This window comes from Phyllopteryx taeniolatus, chromosome 2 (genome assembly GCF_024500385.1).
Source record: "Phyllopteryx taeniolatus isolate TA_2022b chromosome 2, UOR_Ptae_1.2, whole genome shotgun sequence".
Lineage (NCBI taxonomy): Eukaryota > Metazoa > Chordata > Actinopteri > Syngnathiformes > Syngnathidae > Phyllopteryx > Phyllopteryx taeniolatus.
Genome location: NC_084503.1, coordinates 27,502,763 through 27,526,436, shown reverse-complemented (window position 1 = coordinate 27,526,436; position 23,674 = coordinate 27,502,763). Strand labels below are relative to the sequence as shown.

General features: G+C 43.7%; 1 protein-coding gene across 13 annotated transcripts in view; it reads right to left on the bottom strand.

The window, feature by feature from the left end:
• The window catches only part of fto (FTO alpha-ketoglutarate dependent dioxygenase), a 255,315-nt gene that overhangs the window by 191,033 nt on the left and 40,608 nt on the right, over nt 1-23,674 (bottom strand). For all 13 annotated transcript variants that reach the window (XR_009787382.1, XM_061765574.1, XM_061765576.1 and 10 more), the window contains exons 2-3: nt 7,567-7,644; nt 3,235-4,243 (exon numbers count right to left, since the gene is read on the bottom strand). Coding sequence is in view for 12 of the 13 variants with exons in the window: in XM_061765574.1 (XP_061621558.1) it covers nt 3,235-4,243; nt 7,567-7,644 (1,087 nt within the window). In the remaining variant the exon portion in view is untranslated. The remainder of the gene's footprint in view (nt 1-3,234; nt 4,244-7,566; nt 7,645-23,674) is intronic.

Below are 23,674 nucleotides of genomic sequence, written 5' to 3'. Positions count from 1 at the left end.
CAATAAAAATTTGTATCGAACCTTTATCATTATTAAAGGTGATAAATGTTTGCTTTTTCAGTTTGATGGATGTGTAAACTTGGTCACTTTCACTCCTAGTTTGGTTCCTTTTAACTAGGTAAAAATAAATTCCAAGAGAACGAAATGTGTCACAACAAAACAAATTCCATATTTTCTGTTTTCTAAAGCCCCCGTCCGTACACTACATAAAGATAACCTGGAGGATTTTCAGCCTGATTCTGACCAAAGTCAGTAAATGACCAATATCTGAAAAAGATTATCCTGAAAGACTATCCTGTGGTGTGGGGTGTTAAAAGTGATTTATTAACACTTACCCTATTTCCCATGTATTAATACGCAATGTTTTCCCCCAAAAATATTCAAAAGTCAAGAGTGTGTATAATACATACTTGTAAGGATAGTTATAAAATTCCTTTACAATAAATTGAGGTATACTAGTAAATACATATTAAAATGAAAGTTGTAAAGCTATATCAGTTTATAATTTAACATTTTATTAGAGTATATATTGGTGCTGCACAATTAATAAAATTTGTATTTATTTTTAATTTATTTGGAAATTGGACCGCTCAGCATGATGGCGCAGGTGGCATGTCACGGCAAGGCACTATTAACAATCGTTGTAGCGGCTGCCTTGACTTCAGCTTTTTGGCTGGCCTAACCGCAATGAAAAAAAAATTTTTGCAGTTTTTGACCGTGCACAATTGAGCAATGGTCAAGCAGAACAACGGAGCTATACCGTCCTTGATAATTCATAATATTGACGGCGGGGATTTTCAAATGAAAATTCAGTGCTTGCAGCCTCATGTTATTGCCTTGTATGCATAAACTGTATTTGCTTCCATTAAGTTGTAATTCATGATTGCAATTTGTAATAAAACATGTATTCAGTTAGCCCTTGATAAAGTAGAATTTGTTTGGGTACATATATGAAGATAGCTGGGATAGGCTCCAACACGCCCGCGACCCTGGTGAGGATAAGCCGTACAGAAAATGGATGGATGGATATGTTTTTTAATTATTAACTATCATTTATTTTATTTGAAGCTTTGAAGGTGGAATTCTTTCCCATTCTTGCTTGATGTACAGCTTCAGCTGTTCAACAGTCCGGGGTCTCCGTTGTCGTATTGTACGCTTCATAATGCGCCACACATTTTCAATGGGAGACAGGTCTGGACTGTAGGCAGGCTAGTCTAGTAGCCGCACTCTTTTAGTACGAAGCCACGCTGTTGTAACACGTGCAGAATGTGGTTTGGCATTGTCATGCTGAAATAAGCAGGGGCGTCCATGAAAAAGACATTGCTTGGATGGCAGCATATGTTTCTCCAAAACCTGTATGTACCTTTCAGCATTAATGGTGCCTTCACAGATGTGTAAGTTACCCATGCCATTGGCACTAACACAGCCCCATACCATCACAGATGCTGGCTTTTGAACTTTGCGTCCATAACAGTCCGGATGGTTCTTTTCCTCTTAGGCCCGGAGGACACGTCGGACCACAGAACACTTTTCCACTTTGCATCTGTCCATCTTAGATGAGCTCGGCCCCAGAGAAGCCGGCAGTATCTCTGGGTGTTGTTGATAAATGGCTTTTGCCTTGCATAGTAGAGTTTCAAGTTGCCCTTACAGATGTAGCGCCAAACTGTATTTACTGACATTGGTTTTCTGAAGTGTTCCTGAGCCCATATCCTTTACACATTGATGTCGGTTTTTTATGCCGTGCCGCCTGAGGGATCAAAGGTCACGGGCATTCAATGTTGGTTTTCGGCCTTGCCGCTTACATGCAGTGATTTCTTGAGATTTTCTGAAGCTTTTGATGATATTATGGACCATAGATGATGAAATCCCTAAATTCCTTGCATTTGTACGTTGAGGAACATTGTCCTTAAACTGTTCAACTATTTTCTCATGCACTTGTTCACAAAGAGGTGAACCTCGCTCCATCCTTGCTTGTGAATGACTGAGCAATTCAGGGAAGCTCCTTTTATACATATATCATGGCACCCACCTGTTCCTAACTAGCCTGTTCACCTGTGGGATGTTCCAAACAGGTTTTGATGAGCATTCCTCAACTTTCTCAGTCTTTTTTGCCACCTGTCCCAGCTTTTTTGGAACGTGTTGCAGCCATAAAATTCTAAGTTAATGATTATTTGCTAAAAACAATAAAGTTGATCAGTTTGAACATTAAATATCTTGTCTTTGTAGTGTATTCAATTAAATATAGGTTGAACATGATTTGCAAATCATTGTTTTCAGTTTTTATTTATGTTTAACACAACGTCCCAACTTCATTGGAATTTGGGTTGTATATGGTCTCTGTTGTTTGCAGAATTTTACCCATCGTGCCATGATAAACAGAAGTTCACTGGATTTATGACTTTACCACTTCTGATATAATTGCAGATATCTGGACTTAGAAGATGACTTCACTGCTGCATTAGCATAAGTTAGTTACAGACTTAAGCGCGTTCAGATCAACGTCCAAATTTGGGTTACGCTGCCATCATAGGTATTAAACTGTCGGAAACCCAGTAACCCCTGTACTAGGGTTTAAAAACTGTGTATAATTCTACTGCAACAATCCAGGGTTTTATAATATACTATATCTACTATATCAGGAAAGGAGACAAACTATTTATCATGACACACCCACTCAGCCATAAATTGTTTTACGTGTGCTCTAGAAAGCAAACTTCTCTCGTCGAGACACGTCAATCAGCAAACACTATCAGCTCCTTAGATCGCAGACATCCCATGGTTAGGAGACATGGTTTTATCCATCCAGTACAGTCGAGGAAGCACTTATCAAAGCGAGGTTCATTATTCCCTATCAGATAATTGCACATTGATCATTTCTGGAGGAAATGATTGAGATGAGATGCGGCGTGTGTGATAAGGCCTGTTTGTTAAGGCTGCACCATTGAGCTCGGATACCGATGTCTGTGATCTTAAGATAAGGCTGTCAGCAGCGAGCCACCGATGACATTTGCTAACACTGTAACACTATCGCGCAGATGAATCTGATGGCGGCTATGCCGGAGGCCCGCGTCTACAGATGCTGCCGGGTGCCGCAACACGTAAGGTTAGCGCCATTTGATCCACTTGAAAGCGACACAGATAAGTTGACGGGTTATTGTTGTGATGGAGCTCACCGCCAGCGTGATGGGATGTAGATTAAAGTGTCCTGTCTAATTGGAACACAGTGACACTTACCTTCGTTGTCATGGCAGCTGTAGCTGTAAACAGCCACTGGCGAGCGACTGATCAGGTTCTCGTCGTGGTGCCACCCTACAGCCATTTTCCCCATGCCGTAATAGGGCTCCTCTTTAAGCTGACTCATGGCTGCAGGGTCCATGTAGTTGAGTAAGGTGACATTGAACTGAGCTGATCCGGTGAATCCCTGCAGCGGGCTGGGCTCAGAACAACCCCCTGATTCCCCCTTGTCCTCAATGTGGTAATCTGAGAGGCTGTGTTTGAGATGAGCCACATGTAGCTCCCCTCGGCCTCTTGTTGGCAATACACCGGCGGTCTTAAGTGCCAAGGTGGGACATTTTCCTTCACTATGTTCCAACCCGGAATCGGTCTCCTTGCCCTGTGTGGATTCTCCCTCTTCACTGCTATGTTTGGACGCCGTCTCCCACTCGCTTTCCCTTTTTGATGCTGAACAGCCTTCGTCACTGTGTTTAGACTCCACGTCCCACTCCTCGCTGTGCTTGGACTCCGTGTCCCCCTCCTCGCTCTGCCTGGACTCCGACTCCGCTCCTTCACTGTTCCTGGAGTCCTCGCTGTGTTTGGACTCTACGTCAGTCTCCTCACTCACCTTGGGTTCTACGTCCTGAACCAACTTCGTACATTGCGTTAGCCTGTCCCCTTCTTTCAGCTGAGATACATCCAAGCAGAAGAAGGTGTTGAGCTCCCACAAGGCTTTGCAGGCTGCTCTCAGACCGGGGTCGCAACAGTTTTGCCCTTTAACCTCAGAGTCCTCATTGTGCCAGGGGATGGCAAAGAGCCTTGTGTCCAGGTAGCGGTAGGTATGGCCCGGCTCACCCAGCAGAGCCCGCGACACGGAGGTAAAGACGTCCCGGTCCCGGACACGGACCAGATCCCTCAAGAGGCAGCCCTTCTTGCGCAGGGTGAGCAGAGCGGCCTGGACTCTGCAGTGGAGCTCAGCAGGCAACGAGCAGGCTCTCCTCAGAACCAGGCCGGAGTAACTGGAGTCCCACTAAGATAAACATACAAAAAATATCGAATAAGCTTAAAATCTATCTTATCCAGTGCTGTACCACAACTGTAGAGGTATAATACTGTGTTCCAAAATGCTAGGAAATATAGACTATCGCACCCAAAAACATTTTAACCTCAAAGCAATCCAGTCGAAAGCAAAAAGTAAACTACCTAAAAAAGTGTTTTGTAGCATCAGAGGAACAATATAAAATACCATCGTCAACAAGTATGTACCTACATGTACTGAGGGGGTTCTCAGTTTACGAGGAGTTCCGTTCCCACCTGATTTGTACGTAAATCAGAACTCGCCCCACGTATGTCGGTACCGTATAAACCAAAGAACTTCTGTATGTCTAAAATGAGATGGCCCAATAAAAAAACAACTCTGTCATAGATATAATTTGAAAAAGAACCAAACAACATCTCCTCAAATGTCATAATTGGTAAAAAACGTTTAAGCATTCCATTCAAATGAAACTCTCGCTCAGTGTATTGCTTAGCATTATAGGTACATTATAATCAATTTACTGACACACCAATGAGCACACAGATTTTCACACAGAAAATGTAATATCTGCAAATATCTTGTGTAGCCAATAAAGACATAGTTTTATAATGGGCACCCTCATTATCACATTTGTTAATCTCGATCATTGCAATTTTCCTCATCAGATGTTAGAAATTTGCGACTTCCCCATGTGTGACAGAAAAGTCCAGGATTGGTGTCACAAAAGATATATTTAAAATCCAAACTACACGTTTTCTCCTTTGATTAAACCAACTGGAGTCTGATGCACTTTTCCAGCCATCTCTACTATGCCTTCATGCTCTCCTGGAAGAATTCTTCTGAGAACATTCTGGGTCAATGGGTGTCTGAATTTGAATTGTTCCTTTTAAGTCAGTAAAAATCCAAATGAACTAAAAAGCCAAATTACATCTTTTCTCGTCTCTTAAACCCCATCTGTACATTACATAAAGATAATCTGGAGCATTTTGAGCCTGATTTCGAACAAAGTCAGTAAGGACCCAATATTTATTAAAGAATATCCTGACAGATTATCCTGTGGTGTGAGGTCTTAAGTATGATTTATTAACACAGGTACAAAAAAATGGCACGCAATGAACTACTTTGCACACCGGCATAAAAATATGTCATAGAAGGCACACTCAGTTACCCAAGACATGTTTTTCAATCAAATGCAGTCCCCTCCAAAAGTACTGGAACTGCAAGGAAGGTCAATTCATTTGTTTTTGTTGTATACTGAAGATGTTTGGGTTTCAGATCAAAAGATGAATAAGAGACAAAAGTCCAGAATTCCAGCTTTTATTTCATGGTATTTACATCTAGATGTGTTAACTCAGGACAGAGCAACTTGTGTTTGAAGACACCCACTTTTCAAGTGAGCAAAAGTATTGGAACAGACATTATTAAATTAAGTTTTGAATGACATTTAATATTTGGTGGCATAACCCTTACTTGCAATAACTGCATCAAGCCTGCGACCCACTGACTTGACCAGAGTGTTGCATTCTTCATTTGAAATGTTTTTCCAGGCCTTTACTGCAGCCTCTTTCAGTTCTTGTTTGTTTCTTGGGATTTCTCCCTTCAGTGTCCTCTTCAGGAGGTAATGTGCATGCTCTATTGGGTTAAGGTCTGGTGATTGACTTGGCCAGTCTAAGACCGTCCACTTTTTCCCCCTGACAAGTCCTCTGTTGTGTTGCCAGTGTGTTTTCATTGTATTGTATTGTTGTATGATGAAGCTTCTCCCGATTAGTTTAATTCTGTTGCTACCATCATGAGTTACATCATCAATAAAGACTAGTGAGCCCATTCAAGAAGCAGCCATGCAAGCCCAAGCCATGACGTTACCTCCACTATGCTTCACAGAACGGAACAGAGGAGAGGACCCAAAAATGCACAACTCCAAAACAAATGGACAGTTTAAAAAAGAGAGGTTTAATATATGGGCAGAGGTCGGTACACAGGCAGGCAATCCAAAAAAGGCAACAGTATCCAAAAACGTGACGCAAAGAGTTGAGGTCGATCATCGGAACAGGGTCTAGTCTTACTGTGAGTCTGTGACATGGAAACAAGGAATGCTGGAACGCGACGACAAGGTACAACGAACTGGCGACAAGAAAGAATGAGACACGAGGTTAAATGCATGGGGTAATTAGGGTAAACGAGGCACAGGTGGGGAAGATGCTCTCAGGAGCAGGTGTGTACGAGACAGGGGGAAAACAACAACCAGAACACACACCCATGACAGATGAGCTTGTGTGTTTTGGATCATAAGCAGATCCTTCTTCAGATCTTTCTCCATATGTTGGCCTTTCAATCACTTTGGTAGAGTTTAATCTTGGTCTCATTAGTCCACAAAACTTTGTTACAAAACCTTTGTGGCTCATCTCTGTACTTTGCAAATTCCAATCCGGTCTTCCGATTCTTTTTGCTGATGAGTGGTTTGCATCTTATGGTATGGCCTGTATATTTCTTCTCTCAAAGTCTTCTTCACCTCTGCCCTTTGGAGGTTGCCAGTGATGTCACCGGCTGTTGTCTTTGGGTGTTTCTTCACAGCTCTCACAAGGTTTGTCATCAACTGCTGTTGATACACTTGGCCGGCCTGTTCGATGTCTGTTGCTCAGTACACCAGTAGGTTCTTTCTTTTTCAGGACATTCCAAGTTGTTGTATTTGGTATGCCCAATGTTTGTGCAATAGCTCTGATCAATTTTCCGTCTTCGCTCAGCTGGTTTGCTTTTCTCCCATAGACAGCTCTCTGGTCTTCATGTTTGCTTAACAGCAAATGCAGATTTCACAGGTGAAACCCATAGCCAAAACCAAGCACTATCTAATGTTTAAGCAATCAATCTAAAAGGCAACACACGAGCAACTAGAAACACCCATCAGTCACGTTCCAATACTTTTGCTCACTTGAAAAGTGGGTAGCTTCAAACAAAAAGTGCTTTGTCCTGAGTTGTTTAACATATCTAGATGTAAATACCATGAAATAAAAGCTGGAATTTTGAACTTTCGTCTCATATTCATCTTGTGATCTGAAACCCAAATGTCTTCAGTATACAACAAAAACAAAGGCATTGACCTTGCCGTTCCAATACTTTTGGAAGGGACTGTATGTACTGCACAGTGAACTCCCGCTATATTGCGGTTCATCTGGTTTATCATCTGGCTCACTCTGAAGGGGAAAATTCGTAGTTTGTAGTTTGGGTTGGAAATATACCTTTTGTGACACCGATCCTGAAACTTTTCAAACAGACCTTGTCAGCATTATCATCATAAGAACGCAATGTTGCAGACTAACCAGTTGCTGAAAACCCTGATCAGAAGGTCCTCGAAAGGGGATCTTTTGGTCTCCCAGCTCCTGTAGTAACCTTCTCTTCTGCAAGACAATAAAAGGTCATATAGAACATTAGAAGAGAATCTGAATAACATCATAGTAGTAATATAAAGTTCAAAGTCAAGTGTGTGAAACAGAGGCGGTAATGTGCTGGCAGAGATTTGACTCCGGAAAAATTCATGTCCAAGGTCTATGCGCCCTGTGCGCCGCACGTCGATTGTGCACCCCTGATTGATGGTCAACGGAGGGGGATGGGGGTGCGCCCCCCACAGGTTCCCAACCTGGCGCCTGCCCATATCCCCCATATCACAAACCGCCCCTGGTGTGAAGTGAGGTTTGTGTTAGGATTTGCTTTATATTAGGGGCCTAACAGTTGGCCAAAAGTCACTGCTCTATTACATACCTTGATCTTGATTTTAATGTCACGGTTCAGTTCATATTGGGTACACTAAGAGAACAGAATCTGATACATAAGAGTGCTTATCTTTTGTGAGAACAGAAAATAAAGACATTTAACGAAGTATAAAAACTTAAAACTGTAAGCAGTAAATTCTACAATACATGAGATTCTCAAATAAACAAAATATACAGTGAAATAAAACAAATATCTCATGTACACAGCAGCTTAAATCTTATCTCAATAGTTGTGTGAGGCAGTTACACGCCCTCTCCTTTACCTAATATGTTCCGTGTGGGAAGCTCTGTACTGTACCAAATGGACTAAAAAATGCAAGGTACAAAATTATGCTATGAAGAATAAGATTGCTAGGTTGGGATCTTATTGTTTTTAACTTAATGCAACTTTATTAGGCTCCAAACTGTATATTTCCAACCAATTTATGTGAAATTACAATGAACACAATGCTAAGAAATTAAAAAAGAAACTTTTGTAGGGTAAAAGCAACTATTCGTGGACTTTTGGGAATCAATAATAAACAGCGACTGAATGACAAAAACAGAATCACTCTTGTTCCAAGCAAGCGATTTAAATGTAACAAAATAAAAACAATTGAAACTGTATCACACAACATTGTATCACACAAACTAGGCTACCATTCATTTTTGTCAATGTGCCAAACTTGATTTATTGAAGGCTGCCTACTTCAACAGTGGAAACACCAACCTGCACACGGAATGAAAGTACCTTTTATTGGTTCACATTCCACTTTGTACTCATAAATCCAACATTGACGGGGATGAAAAAAAATATATGTATACAACGTTTGTACATGGTATGTTCATAGTTGGGTTCAGAGATCATTAATGACCTGCAGCTGCTCGTCTGGCTTTTAACATCTTTTGAGGGCCGTACATAAAAAGGCTCGTGCATCAAGCTCCCAGCTTTGGAAATAATTTAAGGAAAAAACCCAAATTGTATATTTTTCATTGGCATTTATACTAAATATTTAATCTGACCTGGCATTGGCAAAGACCTCATGTACTCATGTAAGAGTGAAATACGGAGGAACCTCTAAAGTCAAACGTCTTACAGCTTATAAACGGAGGAGTATAAAGGCCTTTAGAGTCAGGGCTCGACAAGTAGCCAGCCCATAGTTCTGGCACTTGTCGTCTTGGCAACAAAAACTGTTATCAGCCCTGCAGTACGCGGGGCTGGGTGAGCAGTGGCTCATTTGCACGAGTCAGGTCCGCCCCAACAAAAACGTTAAATTTCACTGACTAGGAAATTTGTTCTATAATTCTTGATCCTTGGGGCATTCACAAAAGCATGTCACAAACATCTTAGTAAGACACCTCGGAACTGTTTGAAAATAAATTTGTATTATAGCTCCTTTAAAACAATGCTGGACAGTACATAAAGGTTATGTAATGGCAACAGTTTGGAGTCTGGGACCAATAATTACGAATTGATCTGATTAAGAACAAAATGAGAGGTTGAACCGCAAATAATACTTGACTTTGGAGGTTTTACGCTAAAATTTCCCTAAATTGTTTCGCCAACATTTGATAAGATGTGGTTACTGGCTTGAAAGGAATCAAATGAATCACAATAAAGGCAACCACTGGAAATGTCATAGGATTTTTTAACAGTTTGGTGAATTCACCCTCAGGGCTGAATCTTTTACTTTACAGTTGAACAACACGATGCATGCTGACAGTTTTCCTAAAGGATGCACATGAGTGTGCAGGTCTAGCAGGGAGAAAAAAACGAAGCCGACCTCAAGACAGTTTGATTCTTGAAAAACAAAACAACATGCACTATTCATGGCCGAAGTACGTTCAAAGGCCGGTTGGAAGAGAAATGACAACTTGACACACATTCGTCTGTGTCAGATTCCACCTCGTGACAGAAGCTGACGGTATCAAGGTGAAACGGTGAGCCAGTGTTGCATGTGTATCCCTTTGTGTGCACACACATTCTGTATGCATATATATCTTCAGTCTGCTAAATGTGTAGAGGGACCAGAGCGTGCTTTCATACTGCGACTTAGAAGTAGCGTGCGGTCAGGATGAGCAGACGATGCAACGCCTCAACTCCGATCGCACACAAGTGCGGCTGTCACGCCCGCGTCAAATGCATCAAGCGGCTCAGAAATTCCACGCAAAAGAAAGAAGTTGCCACTGGATGGACTCTGGACTTCTTAACCAGAGAACCAGCATGTCTGCCTGTCCTGTCTTGGTGTAAGCACCTGATTGTGGAAGGAAAACCACACAAAAAAAGGGCCCAAGAAGCGAGATTACCAATCCAATAAAAATGCTTCACGGTAGCCATGCCAACCGTCTCTGCGCTGAGTGATATATCAGATGTTTTTTTTTTTCCTCCCTCCTATTTTAATCTCTCGCTTGCTTGATGGGATTATCCCTTCAGCTGGACTGTTTATCACAGAAAAACATATTAGGTAGAATAGGACTCAATTGGTTCGCTTTGATCCTAGCCTTTAAGAGATATCGCATTTTGTACCGTTTATTTATTAATTTAATATATTTCCCCATCTGTGACACATAAGTGGATACTTTCTTCAAAGCTTTCAGAGTAGATTAATGTCCGGTTTTTGGCATCGACGGCTGAGAATAGCCAGATAGCTCGGCCTCTTTAAAGGATAAAAATCCTTTCGAGTCTAAGCCATGGGTATGGTTGAACACACTCAATGTTGTGTGCTTTCTGCAGAAGGACAAGTCAATCTCATCTGGCTCCCCTTAATCTAACTAATACATCATGTACCGCAGATACATGGTAGAATGAGGCCTAGAGATGACTTCATAAGTAAAATTGACACACAATTTCATTACTCCTGCTTCATTGAGACTGGTTTTATTTAATATACCTAATAATTTTGTAGTATTGTAGAACCTCAAAAGTGAAATGTTCCTAATATCACATAATTTTAAGACAAAAAACATTGTCATCAAAATACCCCAATGATCAAGAATTTAACACAATACTTTATTGTAGCCTTGCTGAAATTGTCCTGTTTCATAAAAATTAGCCACTGTTCACACTGCCTCTCCTACTGCGGGGCCAACGAAGAATATTGCTTTCGTTACCAAGATGACTGTGGACAGAGGGAGGGAGTTACAACAAGGGGAGTGGCTGCACCTTGCGGAAGTGGCTACCCAGAGTCTAAAGAAAAAAAGCAAGTCCCCCATAAAGACAGTAAACAAATCAATTACATTTTCACTCGAGGAGAAGAACTTCATCGTCAAGAGCTGAATTACAGTTTTTCAATTAGTGTGCAGATCTGTGTATGTGGCACACACACACATCACATAGGATAGCTGCCAATTCATGGGTGGAGAAACTGAGAGGGGTTGGTACTCAGTGAATTACCCTGAATGTTATGTCAAAAGTCAGCAAAATTCAGAACACCTAAATTGCAGAAACACTTTCGGAAATGGTGGCCAAAGAAAACGTAATTTCACACAAGTGTCGGCAGGTACCGCTGCGACTCACGTACTGTATCTGCATCAAACCAAGTAAAAGTCAATTTTCCATAACCTGTATAAACAAATGTTATATGATGGCATCCTCTTATTTTCCATGGGAAATGCTTCAAGATCCGAAAAAAAGTATCCAATAAAATTTTGTAACTCACGGCTTCCACTGAATCTAAATTGTTGTTCTTTAAATTAGTTTAAGTCAAAAGATTGTTAAGAAAAGGACAAAGTTGGGCCCTGAGCAAAAGTGCCAAAAACCTTTGGTTTTTGAGAAAGCTTACTGCTGATGTAAAACAGCAACGCCATTCTCTCACTTTACTTCTTTGTTTGTGAAGAATCTCTTTGACACAACATTACCTTAGTCTCTGGATAACCTAATTGAATTTTTTATTTTTTTTTAATTTATGGAAGAAAGCCCGACACTGGAGAAATGTCAGCAACCAGAGCCTACAGAACTTCTTATGAGGTGACTATCTATCAGATGTCAAAATCAACTGGAAAAAAGGTATTTACCTGGCATAAACCCTTCATCATAGCATGATGTTAGGTTTGTGAGTTATAGTCTTTGCCTCTAGCTACCCCTTACTCCTCTCCAACTCCACCTTGCTGTCCAAATACCTCTCAGTAAGACAGAAGACAAATCCAGAAACCAACCGATGATGTCACTCTTAACCATTAACACATCTAAAGAAAGCTCGAGAGGTGACGCGACGTGAAAGACAGCTGTGTAAAGGAACTCCGTGTTTGGACAGCACACCATTGGTGCTTGTGTGGCACCCGTTTCAGAAAGCACTCATCTTGTGCAAAAGTGACAGTGAGTCAACAGTTTTGACAAGTCTGCTGTAAAATGGCAGAATGAATCAGACAGGCCGCCCATTCACATCAAAGTCGCTTCCTCCCAGGTCCATTTGGCGCCGGATCGCAGAATGTAGGCAGCCGGCGTGAAGCAACTCAGAGCACAGAGAAGGTCAGTGGCCATCTGCACACATTTCTGTGTGCTTGACAAAAGTCTCTAGAAGCTTTGATTCCATATTTGAATTTAAAAATCAATGAGTGATGAAATAAAGTGGAACCTGAACACTTGAGGTACCATGGAACCTCTACAGTCAAACACCTCTGATGTCCAAGCGGACAAGAGGTGGTGTACACCCTGGACTGGTCACCAGCCAGTTGCAGGCCACAAATAGAAAAACAACCATTCACACTAACATTCACAACTATGGACAATTTAGAGTCGTCAATGAACTTAACATGCATGTTTTTCGGAGGGAAAATTACAACAATAGAAATACACAAACTCCAGGAGAAAGCAATATCTTGCGGATGCACTGGGACACATCATCAGTGAGGTAAGCTGTGGTCGTTGGGTGTTTCGTGTCATTCATCATTAGACACCGTTGCCCATGTGACCCGACCAGGGTCATACAATTCCAACAAAATAGGGGACATAAAATGCATTAATACACAACTTGAAACTTTGAGCCACCATCAGGCAAGATGTCAGTAAATCTCAAAATCTCTACACATTTGCCTTCTTCCTCAAGGGCTTTTTTGACTAATTATAACAGAGAGTTCAAGTATGTGAGAATAAGACTATAGCGGACACACCTTTAAAGTTGTAAGAATCAGAATCATGTCAAAAACACAAGGAATTTGTCTCCGGCAGTTGGAGCCACTCTAGTACAGTGGTTCTTAACCTGGCTTCGATCGAACCCCTGGGGTTGGGTGAGGCAGTCGCTGGGGTTCAACGGAGGACTTGACACACACCATGTGTGCGTTGCATGTATCCGTAAAAGCCTTTTCATACCGTTCAAAATGCAACGCTGCGTCAAGGTGGGCGTTTACCATTGTGGCGCTGCGCCTCGAGTTGAAATGCTTGGTTCTTTATTTAACAACATTTCAACATGGTCCGCGCAGACTTTGAGACAGGATGGGGACACAAGGTCTGGGCCTGCCGCTTTGTTGATCTTTTGTTGTTTGAAGATACGTCTCACATCCTGTTCGTGGATCTTCAATGCAGGAGGGGGAGTCAGAGGTGTGATTGTGGTCGGTGGTGCTGCTGGGTGGGTGTGGGGTGTGAAAGTGTCCTTTTCAAATCTGCAGTGGAATGTGTTCAAGTCGTCAGCTAGTCCTTCATTGTTCTCGTCTTGGGGGGATGGTCGCTTGTAATTGGTTGGCGATTGTAATCCACACCAGACTGATTTAGCGTCGTTAGCGGTAAACTGTTTCTCCATCTTTTCTGCATAATTTATGTTTGTGATGTTAATTTCTTTAGTCAGCTAGTTTCTGGTGCAATTATACAGGGCTATATCCCCACTTCAATAGGCGTCCTCTTTAGCCTGGCAAAATTGATTAAGTTTGGCAGTGAACCACGGCTTGTTGTTATTGAACGTGCGAAATGTCTTTGTTCGAACACACACATCTTCACAGAAACTGATATAGGATGTGACACAGTCCGGATATACATCTAGCCTGCTAGTTGAAGTTTCGAAGACACTCAAATCTGTGCAGTCTAAACAGTCTTGAAGTTCTAACTTTCCTTCATTGGTCCATTTCTTCACTGTTTTCACTATAGGCTTGGCCCATTTAAGTTGGTGACTATATGTTGGTATTAAGTGAATTATGCAGCAATCAGATGAGCCCAAAGCTGCGCGGGGGATAGCACAGTATGAGTCTTTTAGCGTGGTATAGCAGTGTTCTAGAATGTTGTTTTTCCTGGTAGGACAGTCAATGTGCATTTAGGGAGCTCATTGTTGAGTTTAGCTTTGATAAAGTCCCCAAGGATAATGAGGGGTGAACCTGGCAGCTTTTTTTTTAGTACGTTCACTTGTTCAGCGAGCGTTAGCAGTGCGGCATTCGTGTTTGCTTGAGGAGGAATGTAGACACCCGCGAGTATGAATGAAGCAAACTTGCACGGCGAGTAGAATGGCTTACAAAAACAGGACTCCAAGTCCGGGCTGCAGTGTGTGTTGAGCTCTGTGACATCGGTGCACCATTTCTCTTTGATATAGAAGTATATTCTGCCGTCTTTTGTTTTCACCGATAACTCTGTGACGCACACACACACACACATATATACACATATATATATCTACGTGTATATACATTTATATATGTACACACATATATAAAGACCGTTTATATTCATGATTCCATTCAAAAAGTGAAAGGTTATAGATTCAGGGCCCACAATGTAAACAATTTCAAGTATTTGTTTATTTTTACATAATTTGGTCTTCCAGATAAAAAAATAATAATAAAAAAAATTAAAAAAAACACCGAATCAGGAATTTAAAAAATTTGAATACTGTGAAGAAATCACCATTTACGTCTCAGTTTTTGTTGAAAAAAAACAACAACAAAGAAATTAAGGTCACATTAAATCAATCAAAATATGGTACTTTCAAAACGATCTACAATACTTGGTTGGGAATACTTTTGTTTTAATCACTGCCTCGATGTGCCGTGGCATTAAGGCAATCAACCTGTGGCATTGGCTGGTAGTTATGGAAGCCCAGATTACCTTGATGCTTGCTGTCAGTTCTTCTTTGTTTTTAGGTCTTGTGCCCACTCTTGATAATACCCTTTAGATTCTCAATGGGGTTTAGTTTTTAGGTCTTGTGCCCACTCTTGATAATACCCTTTAGATTCTCAATGGGGTTTAGATCCGGCGAGTTGGCTGGCCAGTCAAGCACTGTGATGGCATGGGCATGAAACCAGATTTTGGTGCTTCTGGTGGTATGGGCAGGGGCCAGGTCCTCCTGGAAGATGAAATCTGCATCTCCATACAGATGCTCAGCAGAAGGAATCATAAAATCCACTCTGGTAGACTGTTGGGGTGACCTTGGATTTAAGAAAGCAGAGTTTAACAACATGTGCACTGGACATTGCACCCCAAATCATGACTGACTGTGGATATTTCACACTGGACCTCAAGCAGCTTGAGTTCTGTTCTTCACCCATCTTCCTTCAAACACTTGGACCTTGATTCCCGAATGAAAGGCACACTTTATTTTCATCGGAAAAGAGGACCTTGGACCACTGGCCAACAGTCCAGTCCTTCTTCTCCTTTGCCCAGTCGAGACGCTTCCGATGTTGGCTCAGGCTCAGAAGTGGCTTGACCCGAGGAACCAGACAGTTGTAACCCATCTCCCAGATGCGTCTGAATGTGGTGGCTTTTGAAGCTGTGACTCCCGCCTCATTCCACTCTTTCTGGATCTCTGCTAGATTCTTGAATCTTCTCTGATTGATAATCCGGTGAAGTCCACGGTCATCTCTTTTGCTGGTGCATCTTCTCCTTCCGCCGGCACGATGGACGACTGGTTAGCACATCTGCCTCAGAGTTGTGGGGACCGGGGTTTAAATCCCGACCCCGCCTGTGTGGAGTTTGCATGTTCTCCCCGTTCCTGGGTGGGTTTTCTCCGGGCACTCCTGTTTCCTCCCACATCCCAAAAAACATGCGTGGTAGGTTGATTGGAGACTCTAAATTGCCCGTAGGTGTGAGCGTAGGTGTGAATGTGGGTGCGAATGGTTGTTTGTTTCTATGTGCCCTGCGATTGGCTGGCGAAGGGTTCAGGGTGTACCCCGCCTCCCGCCCGAAGGGATAGGCTCCAGCAGCCCGCGACCCTAGTGAGGATAAGCGGTAAAGAAAATGGATGGATGGACGGATGGATGGATGTTCTCCTTCCACTAGACTTTCCATTGATATGCTTGGATACAGCACTCTGTGAATAGCCAGCCTCCTTAGCTATGAACATTTGTGGCTTACCCATCCTATGGAGGGTATCAATTATGGTCTTCTGGCCAGTTGTCAAGTTTGCAGTCTTCCCCATATTGAACCCAAGAGACAACTGCACCAAACTGAAGCAATTTAATGACACCTGGAGAAACCTGTGCAGGTGCTTTGAGTTTAGTAGATGATTAGTGTGTGACACCCAGTTTAAAAGATTTGGGGTCATTTCTTCACAGTATTCTAATTTTTTGAATTCCAGATTTTGTGGGTTTTATGAGCTGGAAGCCCAAATTATGTAAAAATAAACAATAAATACTTGAAATTTTTTAAATTGTTGGCCCTGTAGCTATAATCTATGAAAGTTTAACGTTGTGAAAGGGATCATGGAAATAAACTTTTCCATGATATTCAGTTTTATTGGGAAGGGTCTGTGTGTGTGTGTGTGTGTGTGTGTGTGTGTATATATATATATATATATATATATATATATATATCGTCCCCTCCTTGAGCCGTCACCTTGTCGTGGTGGAGGGGTTTGTGTGTCCCAGTGATCCTAGGAGCTAAGTTGTCTGGGGCTTTATGCCCCTGGCAGGGTCACCCATGACAAACAGGTCCTAGGTGAGGGACCAGACAAAGCACGGCTCAAAGACCCCTAATGATGACGACAAACAATGGACTTCGTTTTCCCATGCCCGGACGCGGGCCACCGGGGCCCCCCACTGGAGCCAGGCCTGGTGGTGGGGCTCCAAGGCGAGCGCCTGGTGGCCGGGCCTGCACCCATGGGGCCCGGCCGGGCACAGCCCGAAAGAGTAACGTGGGTCCCCCTTCCCATGGGCTCACCACCTGTGGGAGGGGCCATAGGGGTCGGGTGCAGTGTGAGCTGGGCGGTGGCCGAAGGCGGGGACCTTGGCGATCCGATCCCCGGCTACAGAAGCTGGCTCTAGGGACGTGGAATGTCACCTCTCTGGCAGGGAAGGAGCCCGAGCTGGTGTGTGAGGTCGAGAAGTTCCGACTCGATATAGTCGGACTCGCCTCCACACACACCTTGGGCTCTGGTACCAGTCCTCTCGAGAGGGGTTGGACTCTCTTCCACTCTGGAGTTGCCCATGGTGAGAGGCGCCGAGCAGGTGTGGGTATACTTATTGCCCCCCGGCTCGGCGCCTGTACGTTGGGGTTCACCCCGGTGGACGAGAGGGTAGCCTCCCTCCGCCTTCGGGTGGGGGGACGGGTCCTGACTGTTGTTTGTGCCTATGCACCAAACAGCAGTTCAGAGTACCCACCCTTTTTGGAGTCCTTGGAGGGGGTGCTGGAGAGCGCTCCCGCTGGGGACTCCATTGTTCTGTTGGGGGACTTCAATGCTCACGTGGGCAATGACAGTGAGACCTGGAAGGGCACGATTGGGAGGAACGGCCCCCCCGATCAGAACCCAAGCGGTGTTCTGTTATTGGACTTCTGTGCTCGTCACGGATTGTCCATAACGAACACCATGTTCAAGCATAAGGGTGTCCACACGTGCACTTGGCACCAGGACACCCTAGGTCGCAGTTCGATGATCGACTTTGTGGTCGTGTCATCGGACTTGCGGCCGCATGTCTTGGACACTCGGGTGAAGAGAGGGGCGGAGCTGTCAACTGATCACCACCTGGTGGTGAGTTGGCTCCGATGGTGGGGGAAGATGCCGGTCCGATGTGGGAGGCCCAAACATATTGTGAGGGTCTGCTGGGAACGTCTAGCGGAATCCCATGTCAGAAGGAGTTTCAACTCCCACCTCCGACAGAACTTTGCTCATGTTCCGGGGGAGGTGGAGGATATCGAGTCCGAGTGAACCATGTTCCGCGCCTCCATTGCTGAGGCGGCCGACCGGAGCTGTGGCCGTAAAGTGGTCGGTGCCTGTCGTGGCGGCAATCCCCGAACCTGTTGGTGGACACCAATGGTGAGGGATGCCGTCAAGCTGAAGAAGGAGGCCTATCGGGCCTTTTTGGCCTGTGGGACTCCTGAGGCAGCTGATCGGTACCGGCTGGCCAAGCGGAATGCAGCTTTGGTGGTCGCTGAAGCAAAAACTCAGGCATGGGAGGAGTTCGGTGAGGCCATGGAGAAAGACTTCCGGACGGCTTCGAGGAAATTCTGGTCCACCATCCGACGTCTCAGGAGAGGAAAGCAGTGCACCACCAACACTGTGTATAGTGGGGATGGGGCGCTGCTGACCTCGACTCGGGACGTTGTGAGTCGGTGGGGAGAATACTTCGAAGACCTCCTCAATTCCACCGACACGCCTTCCCATGGGGAAGCAGAGTGTGGGTTCTCTGAGGCGGGCTCTCCTATCTCTGGGTTTGAGGTCACCGAGGTAGTTAAAAAGCTCCTCGGTGGCAGGGCCCCGGGGGTGGATGAGATTCGCCCGGAGTTCCTAAAGGCTCTGGATGTTGTGGGGCTGTCCTGGTTGACACGCCTCTGCAACATCGCGTGGACATCGGGGACAGTGCCTCTGGATTGGCAGACTGGGGTGGTGGTCCCCCTTTTTAAGAAGGGGGACCGGAGGGTGTGTTCCAACTACAGGGGGATCACACTGCTCAGCCTCCCTGGTAAGGTCTATTCAGGGGTGCTGGAGAGGAGGGTCCGTCGGGAAGTCGAATCTCAGATTCAGGAGGAGCAGTGTGGTTTTCGTCCTGGCCGTGGAACAGTGGACCAGCTCTACACCCTCGGCAGGGTCCTCGAGGGTGCATGGGAGTTCGCCCAACCAGTCTACATGTGTTTTGTGGACTTGGAGAAGGCGTTCGACCGTGTCCCTCGGGGAGTCCTGTGGAGAGTGCTTTGGGAGTATGGGGTACCGAACCCCCTGATACGGGCTGTTCGGTCCCTGTACGACCGGAGTCAGAGTTTGGTCCGCATATCCGGCAGTAAGTCGGACTCGTTCCCGGTGAGGGTTGGACTCCGCCAAGGCTGCCCTTTGTCGCCGATTCTGTTCATAACTTTTATGGACAGAATTTCTAGGCGCAGCCGAGGCGTAGAGGGGGTCCGGTTTGGTGGCCTCAGTATTGCATCTCTGCTTTTTGCAGATGATGTGGTTCTGTTGGCTTCATCAAGCCGTGACCTCCAACTCTCATTGGAGCAGTTCGCAGCCGAGTGTGAAGCGGCTGGGATGAGAATCAGCACCTCCAAATCTGAGACCATGGTCCTCAGTCGGGAAAGGGTGGCATGCCATCTCCAGGTCGGGGATGAGATCCTGCCCCAAGTGGAGGAATTCAAGTATCTTGGGGTCTTGTTCACGAGTGAGGGAAGAATGGAACGGGAGATCGACAGGCGGATCGGTGCAGCGTCTGCAGTGATGCGGACTTTGTATCGGTCCGTTGTGGTAAAGAAAGAGCTAAGCCGAAAGGCGAAGCTCTCAATTTACCGGTCGATCTTCGTTCCTACCCTCACCTATGGTCATGAGCTGTGGGTCGTGACCGAAAGAACAAGATCCCGGATACAAGCGGCCGAAATGAGTTTCCTCCGCAGGGTGTCCGGGCTCTCCCTTAGAGATAGGGTGAGAAGCTCGGTCATCCGGGAGGATCTCAGAGTAGAGCCGCTACTCCTCCGCATTGAGAGGAGCCAGATGAGGTGGCTGGGACATCTGATTCGGATGCCTCCCGGACGCCTCCCTGGTGAGGTGTTCCGGGCATGTCCCACCGGGAGGAGACCCCGGGGACGACCCAGGACGCGCTGGAGAGACTACATCCTTCGGCTGGCCTGGGAACGCCTCGGGATCCCCCCGGAAGAGCTGGATGAAGTGGCTGGGGAGAGGGTAGTCTGGGCGTCCCTGCTGAAGCTACTGCCCCCGCGACCCGACCCGGATAAGCGGTAGAGAATGGATGGATTGATGGATATATATATCGTGTGAAGCCTACTGGGCCTGTATCATGTAAACATCCCCACTTGGCAAAATTTTTTCTTGATTTGATCGAATTGGAGAGCGACCAACAAATTCCAGGAAAACATTGCATTCAATTTTGCAGTTTATCTTTAAAATATACAGGATATAAACTAGTTCAGTGGTTGTACATTTTAAGGTAATAACAAAAACATACTTTTATGACAAAGACCTAATCCCTGAAACGACAAATAAATGTGAGCTCTTGTTTGTCTCTCACCCTTAGCCAGTCTTTCACTGTTGCAAGAAACACCTAACAATGTGGCTTGTTGAATTTTGAGTGGGATTAAACATTTGTCGAGCTGCAAATGTGTAATTCAGGGTGTCCATTTAGTCTGCTATTTAGAAGCTAGGGCACGACCTAAGACATTTTAGAACCTGCTTAACACAGAAACTCGGTGCTGTTACACTCAAATACCAACAGACAGACACAGATCTCACATCGGTACAAAGACCTCGCAAGGGTTGTAACACCAGTCATAATACAAATCTGGAGTACAAATCCAGAGCTCTTGCACCAGAATACACAGACTCATAGTTGTAAACAATGTTTGCAATCGAGTGGCGTTTGATGGCTATAAATTCCTGGCAAGTACTTTAGGGCTCGGTGTGATGGGTAACTTGGCAAAGTGATAAATGACTGACTGGAATATGGTGGCCTTGACCCCTCACATGTAATGTGTAACTAACTGTCGAAATAACCCGGACCAGGACCAATTTATGAATATGAATGAAACTGCCAGTGTGAGAGGCTGGTCAAATGGATTCTACCTAGTTGATCTACGAAAAAAAGGGGGAAAAAATATTTTCACCTTTCTGCGGATATCATTAGTAGTTTAAGGGTGTGAAAAGCCCTTTGTTTTAGTTTTTCTATTTTTATGTTTCAACCCTAACAGATTGCTAGTTTAGAAGTACAGTACAGTAAATGCACTGCAGTGAGATAGTTCAATTGACCATTTCAGTGGAAGTGTTCAAATTCTCAAAAATCTTTCTAACCAAGTATTTTAATATTTTTTACAACCTCATCAGTCCACTTTGTGACTATTTTGACTTTTTAACACAATAAGATTATCAACTACTGTATGTACAGTTTATTCCAATAATGAGGAATAAGATACAAGAGCTCAAATATTGTCTTTTTAGGAAAGCGCAACATCAATAGTTGGTCTTCTTTTTAGGTAACGGAAGGATGCAGATAAGTTAGACAGTAACAGTTTGAACAGTCTTAATTATATTTTAAAAACCCTAATGGCATTTGCTGAAATAATAATAACTGGAGCCTTTCAAGAGACCCAAGGACGCTTTTACAGTATTTCAGGGGGTAATAAAAAATTACAATTTGTCCTTTGTTAATACTTTAGCTGGCTCTGTGGAGCTCAGGAAATGCTGTTAAATGCTGCTCAAAATTAAATTTGCAACATGCTATTTTTTTTCCCCAATCATTATGTCAGCTCGCCAGAGGCTGAACTGCACAGTATCTGTTAACGAAGTAGTTGCGTGACTACAGCACAAAGTAGTTATACTACCTACAGTTTCGCTTATCTAATATGTTCTCCGTGGGAACTCTGTACTCCTCTGAACCAAATGTTCTGTCCGAAATATAGAAATAAACAAATGCAACATACATGATTGTCAGCAAACATCAAAATGTGGATGTGGAAATTGCAGTAACTTGCCAGAAGATATGGTGATAATTTGGCCAAAAATAACAATAATATCACTGCGCTTATGCGATATTTGGTACATTGGCCCAACCACAATATATTAACATATTTTTGAAACTGGAGACTTGGAAAACTCATTCTTCTACAACCCCAATTCCAATGAAGTTGGGACGTTGTGTTAAAAATGATTAACCACACTTCTTTCTTGATGTGAGAGTATTGTGCAACTATAAAGTTAGACAGTGGATACAGGATGTCATTAATTAGATTCCCAGTAATAGAACCTTACACAAAGCGCCCGCCAAGAATATCGCGCTCGCTCGTTTGAAAAAAAATAAAAAATTACCCACAGCCAACAATCATGCTTGCGCCATAAACATCAAACGTCTTCGCATTATGTCCCAGCCATGTGTTTACGTTTTACCGCTTTTCTCTCCAACCCAGGATACTTTCTGCTCTGTCAGATGGTATAAGGTAGAGTGGAAAATAAACTTCTGACCTCAAGTATCTCCCTCCCAAAAAAGAAAAAAAACCTACAGACATTTGGTGACAAAGCCCTCACTGCCACAGCTCCCACCCACTGATGCTAATTCAACACTTCTTTTACAAGATTGACCAACTTTTCGGACTACCCTCGAAACCTTTTGTTTGGTTTTTTTCCCCCTCAAAGAGTATATAGCAACACATTGAGCTACAGGTACAGTACTTTGAAAAAAATTGAAACTTTTAGCACCTTTCGAAAAGTGACTCAAACACTAAGACACACATTTTCCCTCTAAACCAGTGTTTCATAAATTTTATTGAGCAAGGGCACATATTTTGCATGTGAAATATGTCACAGCATACCACCAAAAAAAAAATGTCCCAAAATGTATATTTACTGAAATAATGATTATCTCATCTAAATTTACTCACAGATTGACAGACTGTGAAATTTGGGCCCATTTAGTTGACCAATAATGTGATTATTCTGTTGTATGAATGACAATAGGTGGATACCCAGGTTAATTGTACCTGCTGCGATCTAGTGGAAGCAGAATTGTTCTGCCTTTCACTATGTCACTGGCATACACAGATGAACAAAGATACAATCTCCTTCGTAAATAAATGATTTTCAGATCAATTATGTGAAACTACATAATTTCCCAGAACATGGCTAAAGATCTCTCACGGGCACGGAATACTAATGTGCCAAGGCACCGTAGTTGGGCATCACTGCTCTAAAAAACAATTATTATCTCTGTCACAAAGTCAGAAACACACACAACATGTCTGCCTTGCTGCAAAACTGCATGGAGTTGTTGAATTTTCTTGATAAGTTAAAACAGTTACAACAACCAAACTACTACACAGGTACACAGTATAAATGAATATGAACAAAACAAACCTTCAGTCTATGATTACAAATGAAAACTAAATTATCCTAAATTAACCTATTTTAAATATTTTTTTGTGAGTTAGCTGTTCAATTTGAGTTTGACATCATGCAACAGCAACGTCATTGAGCAACTTTTAGCTTCTAATAGACCTAACCATAACAACATCCCTTGAAAATTGAAAATTAGTTGGCAACAGTGGCCCCACACTTCTGGAACTTTGGAAAGCTGGGATAGGGGCTACAAATAGGGTTTGGCATTGAGAATCGAGAACCAATTGGAACCGGGACTAATGTTCCAGTTCTCCCGGAATCGTTCAAATGTATACATTTCGGTTCCCAGTTTCGATCCCTTGACCGCCGATCCCGAAGAAGTGGCGAAAACCAACAAAGAAGCGGCGAAAACCAAAAAAGAAGAACGCACACGAAGATGTGCCTGTGCCCAACAGCGGCAGCGGTGAACAAAAGTGTGTCTTCACTTTGTTAAAAGTAATGACCAG